This window comes from Sminthopsis crassicaudata, chromosome 1, assembly GCF_048593235.1.
Source record: "Sminthopsis crassicaudata isolate SCR6 chromosome 1, ASM4859323v1, whole genome shotgun sequence".
NCBI lineage: Eukaryota > Metazoa > Chordata > Mammalia > Dasyuromorphia > Dasyuridae > Sminthopsis > Sminthopsis crassicaudata.
The window spans coordinates 318,696,267-318,715,206 of NC_133617.1; the positions used below are offsets into that span (position 1 = coordinate 318,696,267).

At 32.6% G+C, this 18,940-nt stretch overlaps 1 protein-coding gene across 8 annotated transcripts in view; it reads left to right on the forward strand.

Moving 5' to 3' along the window:
* Nucleotides 1–18,940, forward strand: part of CDH12 (cadherin 12) — a 1,341,561-nt gene that overhangs the window by 1,043,485 nt on the left and 279,136 nt on the right. For 7 of the 8 annotated variants that reach the window (XM_074279079.1, XM_074279078.1, XM_074279081.1 and 4 more), the window contains one exon: nucleotides 14,395–14,689. The exons of the other annotated variant lie outside the window; for it this stretch is intronic. In XM_074279079.1, the coding sequence (XP_074135180.1) occupies nucleotides 14,395–14,689 (295 nt within the window). The remainder of the gene's footprint in view (nucleotides 1–14,394; nucleotides 14,690–18,940) is intronic. 8 annotated transcript variants of the gene reach the window in all.

Here is an 18,940-nt window from a genome sequence, read left to right on the forward strand (position 1 = left end):
AGGGAAACAATAAATTGGGAAAACATTTTTACATTCAAGGGTTCTGATAAAGACCTCCTTTCTAAAATATATAGAGAATTAACTCAAGCATAAAAATTCAAGCCATTCTCCAATTGATAAATGGTCAAAGATAATTTTCAGATGAAAAAATTGAAACCATCTCTAGTCATATGAAAAGATGCTCTAAATCACTACTGATTAGAGAAATGCAAATTAAGACAACTCTGAAGTACTATTATATACCTCTCAAATTGGTTAAAATGACAGGAAAATATAATGACAAATGTTTTAAGGAATATGAGAAAACTGGGACACTAATGTGTAATGTTCTGGTTAGCTTTCTGAAGGTCCTCCAAATGGGCCTTGTTTTCAGCAGAATAATCACCATAAGAACATTCAGGCATAAAGTCCAAAGTCTTTTTTGTCTCCTTCAGTCTCACAGTCTATGTCAGCAGTCCCAGCCAATCAGCCAGTCAGCAGTCTGCACATCCAAATGTAATGTCCTGCTTTAAGAGCTCCCAAGTTAGGGTGACAAAATGTACTGTTGCTTTCTAGAGCCCCCATACCAGGGTGGATTAAAATATAGTGTCCAGAGTAGCTCTCTGGAGGATCTTGGGACCAGTCTAAGTTCTTGGTCTTAGTGGAGAAATGGTGAAGGCAAGAGAGCCACCATGATACTGGTCAAGTCTTCTCTTGTGCCAGAGTTTGTCCCCAGTTTATATGATCTATTACAATTAAATCAATTCATCATACTGAGTATAAATCAATCATATAACTAGGAAATCATTATTTGTTGCAAGATTAAATCAATCATACTGAACTAGAGAACTATTAGTCACCATGTTAAACTAGATAACCATGTCTTATAAATTCCATAGAGTTAACCCCTTTCTCCAGAGTTCTGGTCCATTACACTAATACATTGTCGGTGGAACGGTGAACTGCTCCAATCATTCTGGAAAACAATTTGGAATTATGCTCAAAGAGCTATCAAACTGTGTATATCCTTTGTTCCAGCAGTACTACTACTGAGTTTATATCCCAAAGAAATGTTAAAGGAAAGAAAGGGACCTGTATGTGACAAAATGTTTGTGGAAGCCCTTTTTGTACTGAGTGGATGCCCATCAGCAGGAGAATGGCTAAATAAGTTGTGGTATATAAATGTTATGCAATATTATTGTTGTATTAGAAACAATCACTAGGATGATTTCAGAGAGGCCTGGAGAGACTTACATGAACTGTTGCTAAGTGAAATGAGAAGAACCAGGTGATCATTGTACACAGCAACAGCAAGATTATGCAATGATCAATTCTGATAGATGTGGCTCTTCTCAACAGTGGGATAGAGATGATTGAGACCAGTTCCAATGGTCATGTAATGATGAGAGCCTTCTATACCCAGAGAGAGGATTGTGGAAACTAAATGGAATCACAACATAGCATTTTTCACTTCTTGCTGTTTGCTTGAATTTTTTTTTTCTTTCTCCCTTTCCTTCCTTTTTGATCAGATTTTTCTTGTGCAGCAAGATAACTGTATAAATTTGTATACATATATTAGATTTAACTTATTTTAGCATTAGCACATATTGGATTACTTGCCATCTAGGGGAGGGAGTGAGAAGAAGGGGAGCAAAAATTGGAACACTAGGTTTTTACAAGGGTCAGTGTTGAAAAAGTATCCTTGTATATGTTTTTTTTGGGAAAAAAAAAGCATTAATTAAAAAAAGAAAGAAAGAAAATCTAAGGGTCACCTTTAAAAATGAATGGTTACCAAGAATACTTATTTATGTAACATAATATACTTATGGATATTATGTTCATTGTATGTATGTGCATATATACACATATATATATAATTTAATATAATTTATTTCAGAAGTGAATATCATCAATGTAGCACATTCTGAGTGTAGAAACTCTTTCCATTCATTGTTACAATTTTCCAATCATTTATAGCTTATTATCTTAAGGAATTTACATTGGTCCAATATATTAAGTGCTTTACTCTCAGACATAGTTAATATATGTTGGAGACTATAATTTATCCCAAGTTTTTATGTTTCCAAAAATTTATACTAAGCTCTACTGCTTTTTAGATTAGGTAACTGTAAATTGTTTTTTTTTTTCTTTCTTTTTTAATTTACAGTTTATCAAGTTGAATGATTAATTTTAATAACTATGCGTCAGAAGAATGACATTCATCTTCTTTAAAATTCCAAGTAATTCATTGCATTCCTAAGACTGATAGCCCAAATCATAGGCCAGAAATGAAGGTTGTATTTAAAAAGGAAGTAGTCTCCTAGAAAGAATGCTTAGCTAGGAGTCAGGAGACCTGAGTTTCAGTTCTAGTCATAGCACTTACTTGCACATGCCTTTGAGCAAATAATTTCTTAGCTATCTAAAATGGGTATGATAATACTTATGTCATAAGGCTATTGTAAGGGGGAAAAAGTGGCAACATGTATACACACTTTATAAATGATATTGTATTGCTACTTTAGGTTTGGAATTGAAGGGAGAGGAGGAAAACCAAATTATAGCTATACAGTAGGTCAAAGTGGATTCATTTTAATATACTCTTCTAATGGTTATATTCTTAGAGTCTTTACATCTAGGCTCCAAGCCAGAGTTACCTGGCAAAACTATTACAGAAATGTTCTTTGATATGCTCTGAAATTAAAGAGTGATTTAGTTCTCTCAGTAATTTGGATTACCTACATTTATATACCATTTAAGGGCTAAACTTACAATATTCTTCACGTTATCACGGCAAAACTATTCTTGGGGAAAAAAATATGAAAGGGAAAATTGGGAGATTAGCATATTCCCTTTGCTATCAGAGTACATAATATATCCTAGCAGATCGTTTTACAGTAGCTCCCAAGGATTGCAAGGCCTCTTTGTTCTTTGGAGATCTTCTTTGACAGACCTCAAGGGAGGTTTTACGCCTCTTTCAAATGTATTTCTACTTTCTTGAATAGAAGGTGAAAAATATTTCCAGATGATAAATAGCTTTGGGTCTGTCAGCCAGCCAGGGGAGTTCTCAGCTCACATTAGGCTGTTAAGGGGAATTCCTAACCTTGTAAAGTGGAATTCCTTGTGCTCAATTGGTAACAATCAAGCCAGAAGGTACAAATGAATTCTCCCTTGAGAGGAGGGTGCCTGAGAATACCAAATTTACTATGGCAGTCTGTGGCTTTAGAGGGAACAAAATTTGCATTACAATATCATTCAGACAGAGTTATGGGCAGTCTGTGGGCTTTGTCTTTTGGGAGAAGAAGGAGCTTCTGCTTTATCAGAAATATCTCACATATATTCTAGGGAAATTTAAACTAGCATAATGACCACTGTGGCATCCATGAAAGCAGAGTAGAAAGAAGGAAAAGGAGAGACAGGAATTATAAATGATTTAGCCAAAGTTACTTAGAGAAATAGGTATGGTTTCTTGTTTCTGCAGACAATAGAGAAAGTTTTAACTCAAAGATTCAGAGATTCCTTTTTCCTATATGGTTTTTCATCTGTGAGCATCATTAACTGTGGATGCAGCTTAATTACTATCATAGTCCTGTGAACAAGGCCACAATTTATTATTCCAACTTTCACTTCATAAAAACTAAAAGACCTTCCCTTCTGCCCCTCCCATCAAGTATTTTATTAGCATTTAATGAGTTATTTTTATGGAACAGCATGACATCACTGCCAAATGATGTATTTCCCTTGGCTTAAGTAGCATCAGTAATTTTTTTATTTTCTTGTCAAAATTATAACAAGTTGTTTAACTCCTAGTGGAGAAACACCTTCTAAAAATACAAATAGGCATCTTATCTGCAAATCAAAGTCTTAGAGAGCTGTACAAAGCACCATGACTTTAAGCTGTTTGCCAATGTCATCTGATCAGTTTATTTTTGGTTTATTTTGGGGGGATTGTGCATGTGAGTATTTATGAATACCTAAAGAGGAAAAATGTTGGTCATTGGTGGACCAAGAATGAATCATAAAATATTTGGTGTTTCTGTGCCTTTGACCATATTATATAGTCTTCCTTATATATTTCCCTCTCCTCTCTTTTTTTTTTTTAAATTAAATTCCTACTTATTCTTTTAAGCTCAAATGAAATATTACCTTCTCCACAAAGGCCTTTCTAATTTTTCCCAATTAGTAAGTAATCTTCCTCTCTTAAAACTTGACATGTTATTTTGTTTGTGCTTTCATGTATTTTTATTATTATTTAGGAAATATATAATATATATCGTATTAAGACAACAATAAACTTAAAGTCAGGAAGACCTGAATTCAAATACTACTTTATATACATAGTAGCTCTATGATTCTGAGCAATTACCTTCCAGGGTGATTGTAAAGATCAAGGAAGATTAAATTTGTAAACCTGTTAACATACAAACTAAACACAAATTTAGGATCTTAATAAAACTGTATTCCTTTCTTCCTTCCCCAAGACATCAAAAGTTATTTTATATATAAACTCAGTATGTCTAATCTCTTCCTTATTGTCAAACATAGAACTCTAAAGATAATAAATATTTAATAACTATTTGTTGAATTTCTTAACTTGAACTTTTTAAAATTGAAATTTCACAAGCTTATTGAGTTAGACTGGAAAGTACAATGGTCAGAAATTGCTATTGTTTTGCCTTGTATTTCTTGCCCACAGCACCATGCTTTGTTCATGACAGATCTTTATTAAATGCAAGATAAATTAAATTGAAGGAAAATCCAGATATAATGAGTTTCAACCCTTTTATTTTATAGCTGAGAAAACTGAGATCATAAAGTTGTCATTTTTCCAGCATTTATTGAGCATGAGTAAGAGAGCTTCACTTCGAACCCGCACCTTTCAACTCCAAATGCAGTAATTCTATTTCATCAAAAAAGTGATGTCTGTTATTTCAAAAACAAAAGGAATTCTAAATTAGTTTCCACAGCATACCATGATAGTCCTTGAGAACTTGCAAATTTAATCCAATGTAATTTCTTTTATTTTTCTTTTTGTAAGCCTTGAGACATAGCTCAATAGGTTATCATTTTTATTAAAGTAGGAAAACTCAACTGTAGGATAAATAAGCAACAGTGGCAAGAAGCAACCCCAGTTGGAAAAAAATGAAAAATAAAGATAACAACTTATTTCCTTCCTCTGTCAGATGGAATGTCAATTATGAGAAACAGCGAAGTCAGTGTAAGAGACAAGCTTCTTACCAAGAACTCTACAGATACAGATCTCTGGCAGAAAAAGTCAGAAATGAATTTTTATTCATGATCTTTCAGCACCAGGTGTCTGGAAACTGGCACACCTTAGAATTGTCTGAACATGCCTTTTTAATACCTTATCCCCAAAATGCAAATCTCTTCCCTGATTCCCCATTGACTGGGTACTACAGAGGTTACAGCCTATCCAGAAATCCTAATTTCTTTAGATAGTCCCTAATTCTAACTCCCCTCAGCAATCACCTTATTTGGGTGCCCTTCTGTATCTAATAGCATGTTTCTTATTCTAATTTATGGCTTCCCACTATAGCCTAATCATGTAATTATATGGAAACTCAACACTCATCTAATTCTCACAAGTGTATGGGATAGTGAATATGGTTAGATAAGAAATATGGGTTGGATTTAGATCATGAAGGGTTTTAAAAGCTTACGTTGGGGCATTAAGAAGCCATTGATGTTGACTGAGTAGAGGGATATTGTGGTCTTCTCTGAGGAAAACAATAACTTTGGCAGTAGGATACAGGTGGCTTTAAGTAAGATACTTAAAGTCTGGAGAACAGGATAGTTGAAATAATCTATATAATCAAGGAAGAATTAAGATGGTAGATTTGAGTACAGAGGAAGAATGAAATGACATAGGTATAGGTGGAGGTATATATTACAAAATCTGGGAACTGACTGAATATATGGAGTGATACCAAGTATAATGCCAAGATTATAAGCCTGAGAGATTCAAAGTATGATGGTGTCTTGACAAAAACAGTAAAATTTGGAATAGGAGTAGGTTGCAAGGGAGATAATATTGCAATATTGATCTCCCTGCCCCAAGTATTTCCAAATTTCAACATATTCATAGCTGGCAAAATGGATAGAATACTGGTCCTGCAGTCAGGAAGACCTGAAGTCTGTAACATTGAAATATCATTACTGACTTAATTTTTCCTTTATCCACTATTTAGAAGTTAAGTCCCAAAATCACCTGTGTTTAGAGAAGTCACAAGATTACAACCCCCCAAGATTAACCCAATTTAAAGAATGTCACAAAACTACCTCCTTTTTGTTCTGTCCCTAGTGTCTCCTGGTTGTCTCCCAATCCTTTCTAGCCTGCACTCACCTTCACTTCATTTTTTTCTGGATTTCTTCCTCTAATTAACAATCAGGTATCTTAATCCTTCCATCCTGGTTTTCATTCCCCCTAAACTGTATTTTAACTCTATAAAAATCCAAGCTCTGAGTTCTTCGATATTGAAAATCCTGAACTCCATTTATTTGTCAACCTCATGAACTGCTAGATAAGTCACCTATTTGGATGATATTCAGTTTAATTATTTAACTGTAACAATTTAAATGTAGCCTCAAACTCTTAAGATCTATGTGACCATAAGCTAGTCACTTAACATCTGTTTGTCTCAGTTTTCTCAATTGTAAAATGGGAAACAGCAGCTACCTTACAGGGTTATTACAAAAACAAAATGAGGCATTTGTAAACTTTTTACATTGTGCCTAGAATATAATAGGTGATTTATTAATGTTTATTCCCTTTACTTCTCCCTCCCCATCCATCATGTAACCATCAAAATTATTTTTCCAATGTACTATGAAATGCTATTTCTCAGCTCCTTACTTAATAATCTTTAATAACTTTTACCTCTAGGAGAAAATTAAAATATAATATTTGGCACTAAAGCTTTTCATAAGCAAGTCCATCTTATTTTTTTCAGCCTTATTAAACCTGCATGCACTCTGCTGTTCAAAAAATTGTATTTTTTGCTGACCTTCACATCTATCACTCCATTTCAGATTTCTGTATTTTTGTACCAACTGACCAAAATATCTGGAATGCACAACATCCTTGCCTCAATCTCTTAGACTCTCTGATTTCCTTCAAGATTCATCTCTCAGGTGCCGTAAGACATCCTTTCCACCTCTTCACCTATTTTTCACCTCTTCTCTATTTCTGATTGATTTTTTTCAAAAGAAATTTCCCCTTAGATTATAGGTTTGTCCCTGCACATCATCTAGCACTATTAAAAGTAGGCTTTGCAAGAGTCCACATGAATTGGCAGCAAGTAGAAATAATTGCATATACTCCCAGAATTGGACTTTCATTGGTCAGGCTTGTCATTATGTGAGCATGACAGCTAGCAAAAAAGCTACATAGTACATCTCCATCATAAACCAAATGAGGAGAATATTTTTACTAGCTCCCAACTTTCAAATTGGCAAACGTTTTTAAATAGATAAAACATATTAATAGGATTCATTTCCACCTTGGAATTCATGAAACCAAAGAATAAAGAAAGCCAGTCTTTACAAGCTAAAAGCTAATATTTAGTGTTCCTGCTTCAGCATGTTTTTTATAAACTGTATTCATGTGACATATGTATTATTTTTTCCCACAGATGACTCAATAATCCTAGATAATGAGATATGGGGTAAAAAAACGTATTTGGGGGGTAAAAATACATTGGATTCCAGGTATCTCCTGTTACAGACCACCAAATATTGGGGAGCTGGAGTTGGACTCAAAAATATTTTGGGATTACAAGTCACAAAGTGTTTCAACTGAATTGTAGTCTTAGACCTTCAAGTCAAGAGCAAAGAATTTGTTATTGTACCATTAAGGAGCAAAGAGTTTATTATTATACCATTAGGACTTAGCCCTAATGAATTAGCTATAAACAGGGGAAAGATGACATAAGACAGGTAAAGTTCCTAGGGAACTTGCAGTTCCTAATGAACCCTTAAAGAAATGTGGTAACAATAGGAGATTGACATCATAACTGGTCCAGTTAGATAAGAAATTAGATAAGAATTCAAATTAGATAAGATACAAATTAATTACAAATTAGATAAGAAATTACAAATTAATCTAGTTAAGACTTCTCCCTACTTGCCTCTAGGGGTAGCTGTGGGAATTCAACTGGGTAGGGCCCATTGCAACAAAAACCCATTTAAATTCAACAAAAGCCTCCTCTTGTTATTGCAATCTTCCTAAATCCCACCCCTTCCTAAAATCCCTTCCTAAACACTGGGTTGCTAGCAGGGACCAGACTCACACTGCCAATAGGCTATATATTGTACATGATAGCAAATTAAATTTTGAACTTTTTTTAGTACTCCCTTTGTTAATCAAGGTCATAATCTTGTTTGACATAGATAAGGAGTTCATTATTTTTATGTGTCACCAAATCCCTTCCACATTTGAAAAATATTCATATAAACACAGATAAAATATTGAAATCTGGACTCTTTTTTCCAAAGTATAGAGCTAATATAAGTAATTAGAAATAAATTCATCCCCACTCAAAGCTGTCCTCTGCTAAGTAATCTTCATAAAGGACATTTATGAACATGTAACTTCTGTATTCAAAAACCTCTACTCACTCCCTATTTATCACAAGATTAAATATAAAATTCTATTTAGCTTTTAAAGCCTTTTGTAACTTGGTTCCTTCTTAGTTTTTTATACCTCTCTTACCTCCAAATATTCTATTCTATAATCTATTCCTTACTGCTGCTTGCCCAAGGCACTCCAACTCTTGACTTCATAACTTTTTACCAACTATTTTTCAAACTTGGAATTTTCTTTCTCTTCACCAGTTAAGTAAGACTTAACTGACTTCCTTCAAATCTTAATTAAAATCCTACTCTGTGCATGAAGGCTTTTCCATCCTTAATACTAGTGCTTTCTATCTAAGGCTATTCCCATTTATTTTCCCTGTTTTTATTTGTTTATACTTAGTTGTTGCTGTTTTCATGTTGTCATTCCCATTAGATTTTTAACTTCTTAATGGCAGAGATTTTTTTTTTTAATTCTTTACATTGAGCACAGAATCTGATACATGGATACCAAATGATGGTGCTGGGAAAGCCATTCCTAGTTCAAATATTAGACAAAAGGTGCAAGGCACATGTGAAGAATTCACATTGGGAATCTCTTTGCTCAAAACTAACTTTATTTAGAAGGTCTGGACAAAATGAAGAGGGAAAATTGATACCAGGAGTGATAAATATGAAATAGATTTGGGAGAGCATATGATTAGCAAGGAAAGTTTTTTTTTTTTTTTTTTAAACAATTATCAAGGAAAAAAAGCAAGTCCCGTAGTAGAACTCACAATTAACCAGGAGAAAAGGAATATCCCATGAGGTAGGAGTATACTATTATCAGGATGGTTAAATCCATACAGGAGATTACCAAACTAACCCAAGAGGTTATCAAGGGAAGGGGATTATACCATTGATTGGCAGGCTAACAGCAAATGGAACTCAACACCCCCCAAAAATTAGTCTAGCAAGGAGAAAACTACCATGAGACAGAATATCAAGGAGGGCTAACCCAAAAGGGATTCAGCAAAGATAGTATAGGCCATTGGCAGATTTATGGGGGAAATTTAATCTTGGATATTTGATATCATAACTTGGCTGTCTAATTGGATACAATAAGGTGTTTTTTCCCAAGATCTCTACAAAATGTAGGACTGAAGGCTGAGCTTATCTCTTCAGTACTCCTCCTAGCTTGCCTCAGGAAAGTATTACAATCCTATCAGTGCTTCAAGTTCTCTCTGCCAATCCCCACCTGGTTACACAGACCTCTTTAGTAGGCACTTAATAAATGCTTTCTGACACAATTGAGATTTCCAAATTCTGGAATTTACAAAAGCAATGTTATCAACAGTAGCCAAACAAACAAACAAAAACATCCTGAAAGAGTTAAGAGTCTCCTTGGCTCAGTATTATAAATTGTAATTATTGAAAACTATATAATTGTTTAAAAATTTAGGTATATAGAATGATACTTTAGCTTAACAAAAAATAAACAAACAACAACAACAACAACAACAAAACATTTTCTTTAACGTCCAAGAATTACTTGTGGAAATGTAGATATTTTTAAAAAATAATTAATTTAAAAAATAAAACAAAACAATACAACTTTCTAGATTTTTATGTTTACTTTTCAACTTAGAGAAAATATGAATAAATGCTTATGGAATACAATTTCTAAAATACAAATCAGAATCAAACTAGGGAACACTTAACTTTATAGAGCAAGATACTTCCTTAAAAAGTAATAAAATTCAAGTTTAGTTTCTAATCTAAAGCAAATCTTTAGTCTCCCTTTTCAGTCTTGATTGGCATTTTCTTTTTCTATGCATCATCTGAGCAGACTTGGAAATCATCAAGAAAACATTATCACCACTTCTAACAAAACTGTCTGGATATCATATATCTCTACACCCAACATTTAAACAACATTTATTTTGGGGGATGGAAGGGCAGGGTAGGCAGAAAAATACTGTCAGATGGTGTTATTAGAGTGGTCAGCTTCATTCTAATAATTGTTGTTTGACCTTCATTCTAAAAGATGACTATGACTGGGAGGTGATGCCATGACATGCAAATAAATTGGATTTGAGTTAGGAAGGGTTTGTATAAGGTCACCAGCCTTCACTTTCTCCTCTGGAACTATCTGGGTCCAGAAAACCAGCAATTGCTATTTCCATTTACTCTAAAGCAATCAGGACCAAAACAAAGACCAAGTCGTCTTGACCTGAGACATTTTGTTGACTAGTCTTTGAGACCCCAACCGCTTTGTATTTAAGGCATTGTTTTTAAGAAAAAAAAAAAAAATCTAGTTTGTAACTCATACATATACAAGGTACTCCCATAGCGCAGATTTTTACTGAGTTTTTTTTTAATTAATAATATAAAAAAATGCTTCTTATAATTTTTAAATCACATTCAAAAGAAAAAAAATTGCTTCATACTCATATGATAGGGATTTTTCTCTCAGCAAGGAAACCAAATGAAATTAAGGAATGAAAATAACATGGCCCAATTCTTATTCAGCAGTGAATGAATGAAACCACCTGGACCACATTACTAATATATGGTTTAGCAGAATGAGACTATTGACTTTTAGGCTTAAATCAGGAATAATGTTAACTGGCTTCATTAAAGATTTCTTCTAATACTCAACAGAGTGTAGAGATAATCTCAGATTCTTAGAATCTATAACAGTTTATACTCTGGAAAAGCAAAATTGACTAAAAAGTTTAACAAAAATACCAAAAAACAAATTTTGGATCATCATCTGCAGATCAATTTAGTTAATATCAGAACAGTTCATCACTAAAAGTATGGATTTTGGGTTCCCCTTCTTTCCCCCACCATAGAAGCTCAGGAACTCTTCTACTTATGTTCTGCTTTGGCAGAACTAATAAATCATGTATTTTCTGAGTTATTTATGAAGTATTTAGAATTGAATATAAGATAAGCTTCAAAGTTCAGATCCAAAACCCTTTCATTTTTAACTGTTTAGGACACTAAGAGAATGTGTTGAGTGGGAAGAAAAAATATATAATCATAATTAAAGGTGTTTAAAAAAGCCATTCATAGAATTATGGAACTTTGAAATTTGGATAAAAAACATCAGGGATCACATAAGCCAATCTTGTCATTTTACAAATGAAGAAACTGAGACCTGGAAAAATCAGTAAATTTGCCTAAAATCAGTGTTAGTTAATGCAAATTCAAAGCTTAATCTATAAGACATTCCCTTGATTTTCCCTAATTTTATAGCTTTGAATAAAAAATCACCCACTATCACAATGTAATCCCTTGCTACTTACATTTAAACAAAATACTAAGATGACACTCTGGTATATTAGAATGATTTTAGAGTACATAAGAGAAAAGTTAACCTTCTGGTCAGGTTCACATGTTCTAAATTACTAGATTAGCTAGTCATTACTACATTGCTATATTGTTACATCTCTATCCTGGGTACTATATTCTATATATTACTAATATATTATAATATATAGTACTAACATATTATATATTAACTGGCCTACTGTTTTAAGTTGCTATGAGATAGTGAAATCCTCCCATGTGTTTTTCATGAATTATCCTCATTTCATTTGCTAATTTTTAACATAGTTTTAAACATTCTCTTCTGAGACTGCAATACATAAAAATCTTAGTTTTGAATAAATTTTAAGATACTGAGTGTTGAGGACAGCAAAGACTACAGTTATATCAAAGTGAATTATATTTGAATCTGGGGCAAACCATGAAGCACATTTGTTTTGCCATTTTTCCATCTGCTTGGACTAAAATGGTATTGGTTTTGACAGAAGGGGAGTTTAAACATTTGTATGGCATCTTTAGAACCTACTGAGGATTTTGATTAAATTCCTACTCTATTATCATATTTCTCAAGAGCCTTTGGCAAAACGAATCCAGTTTGTCAATTCTTCTGCACTGAGGTTTTGCCCATCCCATGTCTTCAGATTAATCATACGCTACAGTAAACTCTCCTGAGTGTTTGGATTGGCAATACTCATACTCAGTATGGTACAGAATAAAGCAATTTAAAATTACCAAGTTCAAAGAACTTTTACCTTTGTCTTGATTTGATGCTTAAGAACTCCCAGCCTTTATCTACAGTTAAGATTTGGTAAGGAATTCATTCAGGATATCATTTATAGTATGACAGAGAAAATATTTCTTTTAGTCTTCTCTTTATTCATTCCTTTCATATGTCATTCTGGGAGCAACTACATAATAATTGACAGTGGTGGTAACAATGATATCACCAACACAAATTTCTCTCCTGTTTTAATTTTTTTTCATTTCAAAAAAATACTCTCATATACACACATATATGGATGGACATATATATGTATCATATACAGTTTCAAATGAACCTCACAGATATATTTGAGGACAGAGATTTAAAATCCTTCTTTAGAAATAACGTAATCAAAGCTAAGAAAAGTTTAATGAATTACTCAAAAGTCACATGGCAAATCACACATATATCTGAGTCAAACCAAATTCAGCTTTCCCCCCCAAGTAAAACATGTAGACCTTCTGTTCTTCAAAAATGGCAGAGACTAATTTTGAAAAAAAAGAGACTGATCTAGAAAATAGCATGGTCTGTTGCAATGCCTGATGGTATTTTTATCTTATTTTGTTCAGTTCTAATTAATCTGTGTGATTTTAGACTGGAACAATAGCCTTAATCTGTATCAATTTATCTCCTACCCCATATGTAAAATAGAGATTCTGTATTTAAATCATTATTATTGTTATCTATTTTTCCTTGTTTGTTTATTTTTGGCATATTGTTTAGAAAGTTGGTCTTGGAGCTAGAAAAACTGAACTCAGATTTGAGACTGGCTATATGATTTTGGGTAAATTATTTAGTTTCTTGGTGTTTTAAGAAACTCTAAAACTATAAATTCCAGAGCAAGAATTTTTCTCTATTGGTAGAGGAATGTAGTTCTTTTGGGTGTTGCTTTTATCAATGGACAACACTGGTCCAGTCTTTATCTCTGTCTTACTTTTAGTACACTTAAGTAAAACTGCCTACCAATCTATCAAAATATTCATGGCTGAAAATATTTGCTCTCACATCACCAATAAGCTGCCTTTCTTAGTCCTATAAACCTGGGCAAATCGCTATTCTGGGATATTGTGGAGAGCCGTTGTACCAAAAAGAAAAGAAAAAAAAAAAATTAAGCTGCTAGATAAATATATATTATTTCTAATTAGATGTCAAGTTCCATGAGAGTAGGTAGTTTCAAATTTTGTATCTTCTTTAGGACTTACAAAATTTTACTGCTCACATTAAATACTTCATAAATGTGAATAGAATTGAATTTAATGTCTCAGAGAAATCATTCTTAATATTATATGAAACTTCCTAATTCTTTCATTTTCCTCTGATCTTACTTCCATTATCTTCTTCTTCTTGTTCCATCTCCATCCCCAGGCCAGATTTAGTTATTAAACTCTCCTATTCCTAAATGATGATCATTTTCACAGTTCTCAAAGTAATTATGGAAAAGGTAATTTTCCTTCCTTTGATTTAAAAATAAAATATTTTTCTCCAAGTTGGAAGAAATTATTATGAATAAATATAAATCTCTAAGGTCCTTTTCAGCTTTAAAATTCAGAATTCTGTATAACGAATAATAGGGTTGAAAAATAAATGGTTTTAAACTGTGAGTGAAAAATTGATTTTTTTCAAACTTAAAAAATGTCTTTCATTTAGGAATATTTCTTTAATGATTTTATTCTCTCTCTCTTTTTTTTTTTTTTCTCTCTCTCTGTCTCTCTGTCTATCTGTCTCTTTTCTGTTTCTCTACTATAAAGCTTCATTCCGACTTAGACAAAGGAGTGGGCAGTGTTAAATACACCCTCTCAGGAGATGGAGCTGGCACAGTTTTTACCATTGATGAAACCACAGGAGACATTCATGCCATAAGAAGCCTTGATCGAGAAGAAAAACCTTTCTATACTCTCCGTGCTCAGGCTGTGGACATACATACCAGGAAACCCCTGGAGCCTGAGTCAGAATTCATCATCAAAGTGCAGGACATTAATGATAATGAGCCAAAGTTCTTGGATGGACCTTATGTTGCTAGTGTCCCAGAAATGTCTCCCGTGGGTGAGTAAGAAAATGAAAATTCACTTCTCTTTAACTTGAGTTTATAAGCTCAGATTTAATAGCTAAAGTGTATAATTTGCAAAATAGAAAATTCCTGTGCTAAAATACACATTTTTTAAAATGAGTTTAATTTATGAGTTGAACTAAGGATTCTCTTCCCCTCCCCAATTATCTTATTTTCAAGATACCATTGGGATACAACACAATAAATCATTCGCACCAATCTGTTGGTCACATAACATTTTTGCATAAATAAGTTGAGGGAATCCTTTTTTGGTTTACAAAGTGGGAATGAATAATATTCCTCTACACATTAAACCAACTGAAGTACTATATGGCCATATGTGTATGTGTGTTTGCATGTAAGTATCAAAGGTCTTTAAAATTTTATTTGATGAATAAGTTAAGTTCTGAATAAGACTGTTTGCAGAGAATTTCGCATTTCTTCCCACCAGAAAGAAGTGGGTCTAGGTAAGTTTTTTCTTTTAAATAATTATTTGCTTAGGAATCTTATTAAAGATAGGTACAAATACAATACAGAAGTTTTTTATTCAAAGTAGAAAAGAAAATAGAATGTCAATTTCATATGTAAATTATTGATGAAATAGGAAAATAAAAGATCCTTTTTTCAATAATGAGGAATATATTATAGTATGCTTTGGAGCTAGAAATAACAATTTGGAATATTGGTGTCTTACTTGTTTCTATTACTACTTAGCATCAAATATCTTCTAAATATATAACTTTGGTAATAAATCAGTGACCACTCCAGGGACATTAAAGTCAATCTACAAAACACACACATACACATACACACAAATACACACAAAACATGTATATATGCCTGGATCAAAATTTGTAGGTCTTAAATTAGATGTAGTTATTTACCCTGTGTTTGGTATCAGATGATTGGGAACACTAATAATGACTTTAAAAATGAGTCTGGATTTATATAAAACTTTTCAGTGAATTTAGGCAATTAATCTGAAGCCTTAAGAGTCTATATGAAGCATTAAGATGTTAAGTAATTTGTTCAGAGTCACATTTTATATATGTACACATAAATACATCCATGAATCAGAAGCAAGACTTTTAACTCAAGTTTCCTGACTCTAAACACTGGCTCTTTGGATATTATGTTACTACTCCTACTATTCCTACCACCACTACCACTGTTACCACTATTACCACTGCTGCTACTTACTTCTACTACTACTATTTCTACTATTACTATTATTAAATTTTTCTCTCTTTCTCATATTTGCATATCTATTTATCAATATATAACCATATTTGTATATTAATAGCATATTTATAAAAGTTAGAATAATGCAAATATACATTTTCAGCTATTAACATATTTTTGGTTCCAAATAACATAGTAATCTCTTATCTAGATCTTGGGTAGATTCTCCCTTTAAATCATTGTTTTATGTTTGCAAACATTTGATAGTTTATTATATGAAAGAGAACTTAATTATACCACTTCTCAAATTATCTGAGGAGGGATTTTTTTTTTTTTTTTTTAAGTACAGCAAATGAAAGTTTAATATGTGAAAGTATTTAAAGAGCCATTCCATCAAATAATTGATTGGGGAAGGGGAGGAAAAATATGTGGGGGGAAAAAAAGACTTGGAAATCCTTCTTCAGGTATTTCTAATATTACTCTCATGGCATCTAACTGGCTCCTCAGACAAATTCAGAAAGCTGGAATAATTACTCTTTTACAAGGGAAGAATCTTGGTGATTATGTAATTATGTTGATTTCAAAACTATTTTAATAATCTGGGGCTTTTTTTCTCTCCCTCCTTGCCCCCCTTCCCCCTTCCCTTTCTCCCATCTCAAGTCGTAGAATCTGTTCTGAGTGAGGTATCCTTGCTTTATAAAAGGGGGAAGTCATTATCTGAGCCTGATCCCTCTCTTTCAAAGCTAATTTTTTTTCCCTCCTCACTTAGTGTATTCACCAGCAAGAGCTACTTATTTATCACTTCTTGAGCTATAATTTCAAACCTAAGTGTGAACATTTGCTAGGATTTCCTAACTCTGAAATTCTTCAGATGACTCCTGCTGTCCCTGTAATCATATAGTACATTTAATGAAGATTTCACAGACTATCCTCAGGGCATAGACAGCTTCATGGCCAAGGGAGGTGTCACATGGATTTATTTCAAATGTACTTGAAATTGTGTATGTGACCTTATCAGTTATTCAGAGATCATATCATCTTTATGACCTTAGAAAGAGTTTCAGAAGAGTTCACTTAGTTTTAAAACTAAGAGTGTATATATTGGTCTGCAAGCCTAGTGTCTGTTTCAGGTTGCGTCTTTCTGTGTCTGTTTCTCCCTTTCATCCTTCCTCAAAGGTACACATATATTACTATAACAGAAAGCTCCTTCCTTAATGGACAGCAACAGCCATTGCCTGGTATTGTTGTTTTCTGCTTGCTTGTGTTTTTCTTTCTCATTTTTTCCACTTTGTCTGATTTTTCTTGTGTAGTATGATAAATGTGGAAATTTGTTTAGAAGAATTGTACATGTTTAACCCATATTGGATTACTTTCTGTCTAGTGGAGGGGGGAGAGGGGAAAGGAGGGAGAAAAATTTGGAACACAAAGTTTTGCAAAAGTGAATGTTGAAAACTCTCTTTACATGTATTTTGAAAAATAAAAAGTTATTATTTTAAAAAATTATCTGTGCCTTATAATTTTTTTTGGGGAAAAATGATATGGAAAATTTCTCAGAGAAAAAATAAATCTGATTAGTAGCACACTTTCTGAAATCTCATTTTAAAAAGATAAATTAATTAATTCAGTTCTCCAGGAGGTCAAACTATTGTCATTAGACGTAAATGTAAAGTAAGACATATTTTATTGCCCAAATTCAATTACAACAAAGGTATTACCTTAAAATCTATTTACTAACTAGGAAAAAAAAAGATACTCTGATCACTTGTTTACCCTTGTATTAAGTATTAAGCCAAATAAAAAGAAAGCTAAAAAAAAAGTGAAAGGAAAAAGATTCCTAAAATTAGCTAATATCATAGTAACAACAAAAGATAGAAAAGGTTTATTTTGTGCTTCTTTGATTTTTAAAAATATTTAGATATAAATCAATTCTTTGTTTCAAAAATAAGAGACTTTAAATTTAATTCAACCCTGTATAATATAAACAACATATATTATTATCATATAACATTTATCTGATTTGTATGTAAAATACATTTAAAGCTGGAAAGGTTATTTATAGATTATACATTCTGATTTTGTTATTACACACTCTGCTGGGGAATTTACTCTGTAAACTAATCTGGTCCTTTATTCTCATGGGGTTCTAGAAAAATCAGAAGCCATTAATTAAAAGGCCATTTCACCAAAACATATACATCTAGACATATTTCATATAGGAAAATTTTGAAATGGATTCAATAAACACAGGAAGTTATTTCTTCCTACATATATGAGATTTGTTATGTATGATAGTATAGAATCAGCTTGACTTCTTCAAAAAGATTTATTCTGTAGCTTCCTTTTGAAGTATATTTGATTCAAGGGAATACCACAAGAATAGCAGTATGTTGAGGATATTATGTGAATCACCAGTCATTATATAAACTTATTAAAATGAATATCTATTTTGAAATATGCAAAAATGATTTTCTCTAAATGACTGAATAATAGGAGATGCAAATTGCTTATACTTTCAGTGGTGAAACATGGGTTAACTCTGAATTGCTGAAAGTCCAGTATGCAAATGGAGGCTCTTTGATATGCTTGACTCTTATCCCAATCTCAGATCTGTGTTGCACCATAGGCAAAAATCTACCTCTTTGGATACCCTATTAATGAAAGTTTCCTTGACTAGGTTAGCTTTTTTCTCACTTCCCAATCCCAGACAACTATAAAACATTAAGATAGTTTGAGTAACAAATATTGACATTCCAGACTAAATCTCCTCATGTAAACTCAATTTGGAATTGACTTTACTTTTCTATAATGAATAATTGCAGTTATAAAAGTGTCTCCTAATAAGATTCAATCTGGTGCATCTTTTAGATATGTTGAGAAGAATTCTATGGAGAGAAACTCTATACTGTTTCTCTATTATCTTGGCTTTGCCTCTTCAAATAAACATAAAACAGGACTTTAGACAGTAGAGAGCAATTCATGGCAAAGACTTTTTTTTTTTTTTTTTTTTTTTTAGCAGAAATGACATCTGTGAGCAGAATCTTGAAGGAAGACAAAGATTATTGGAG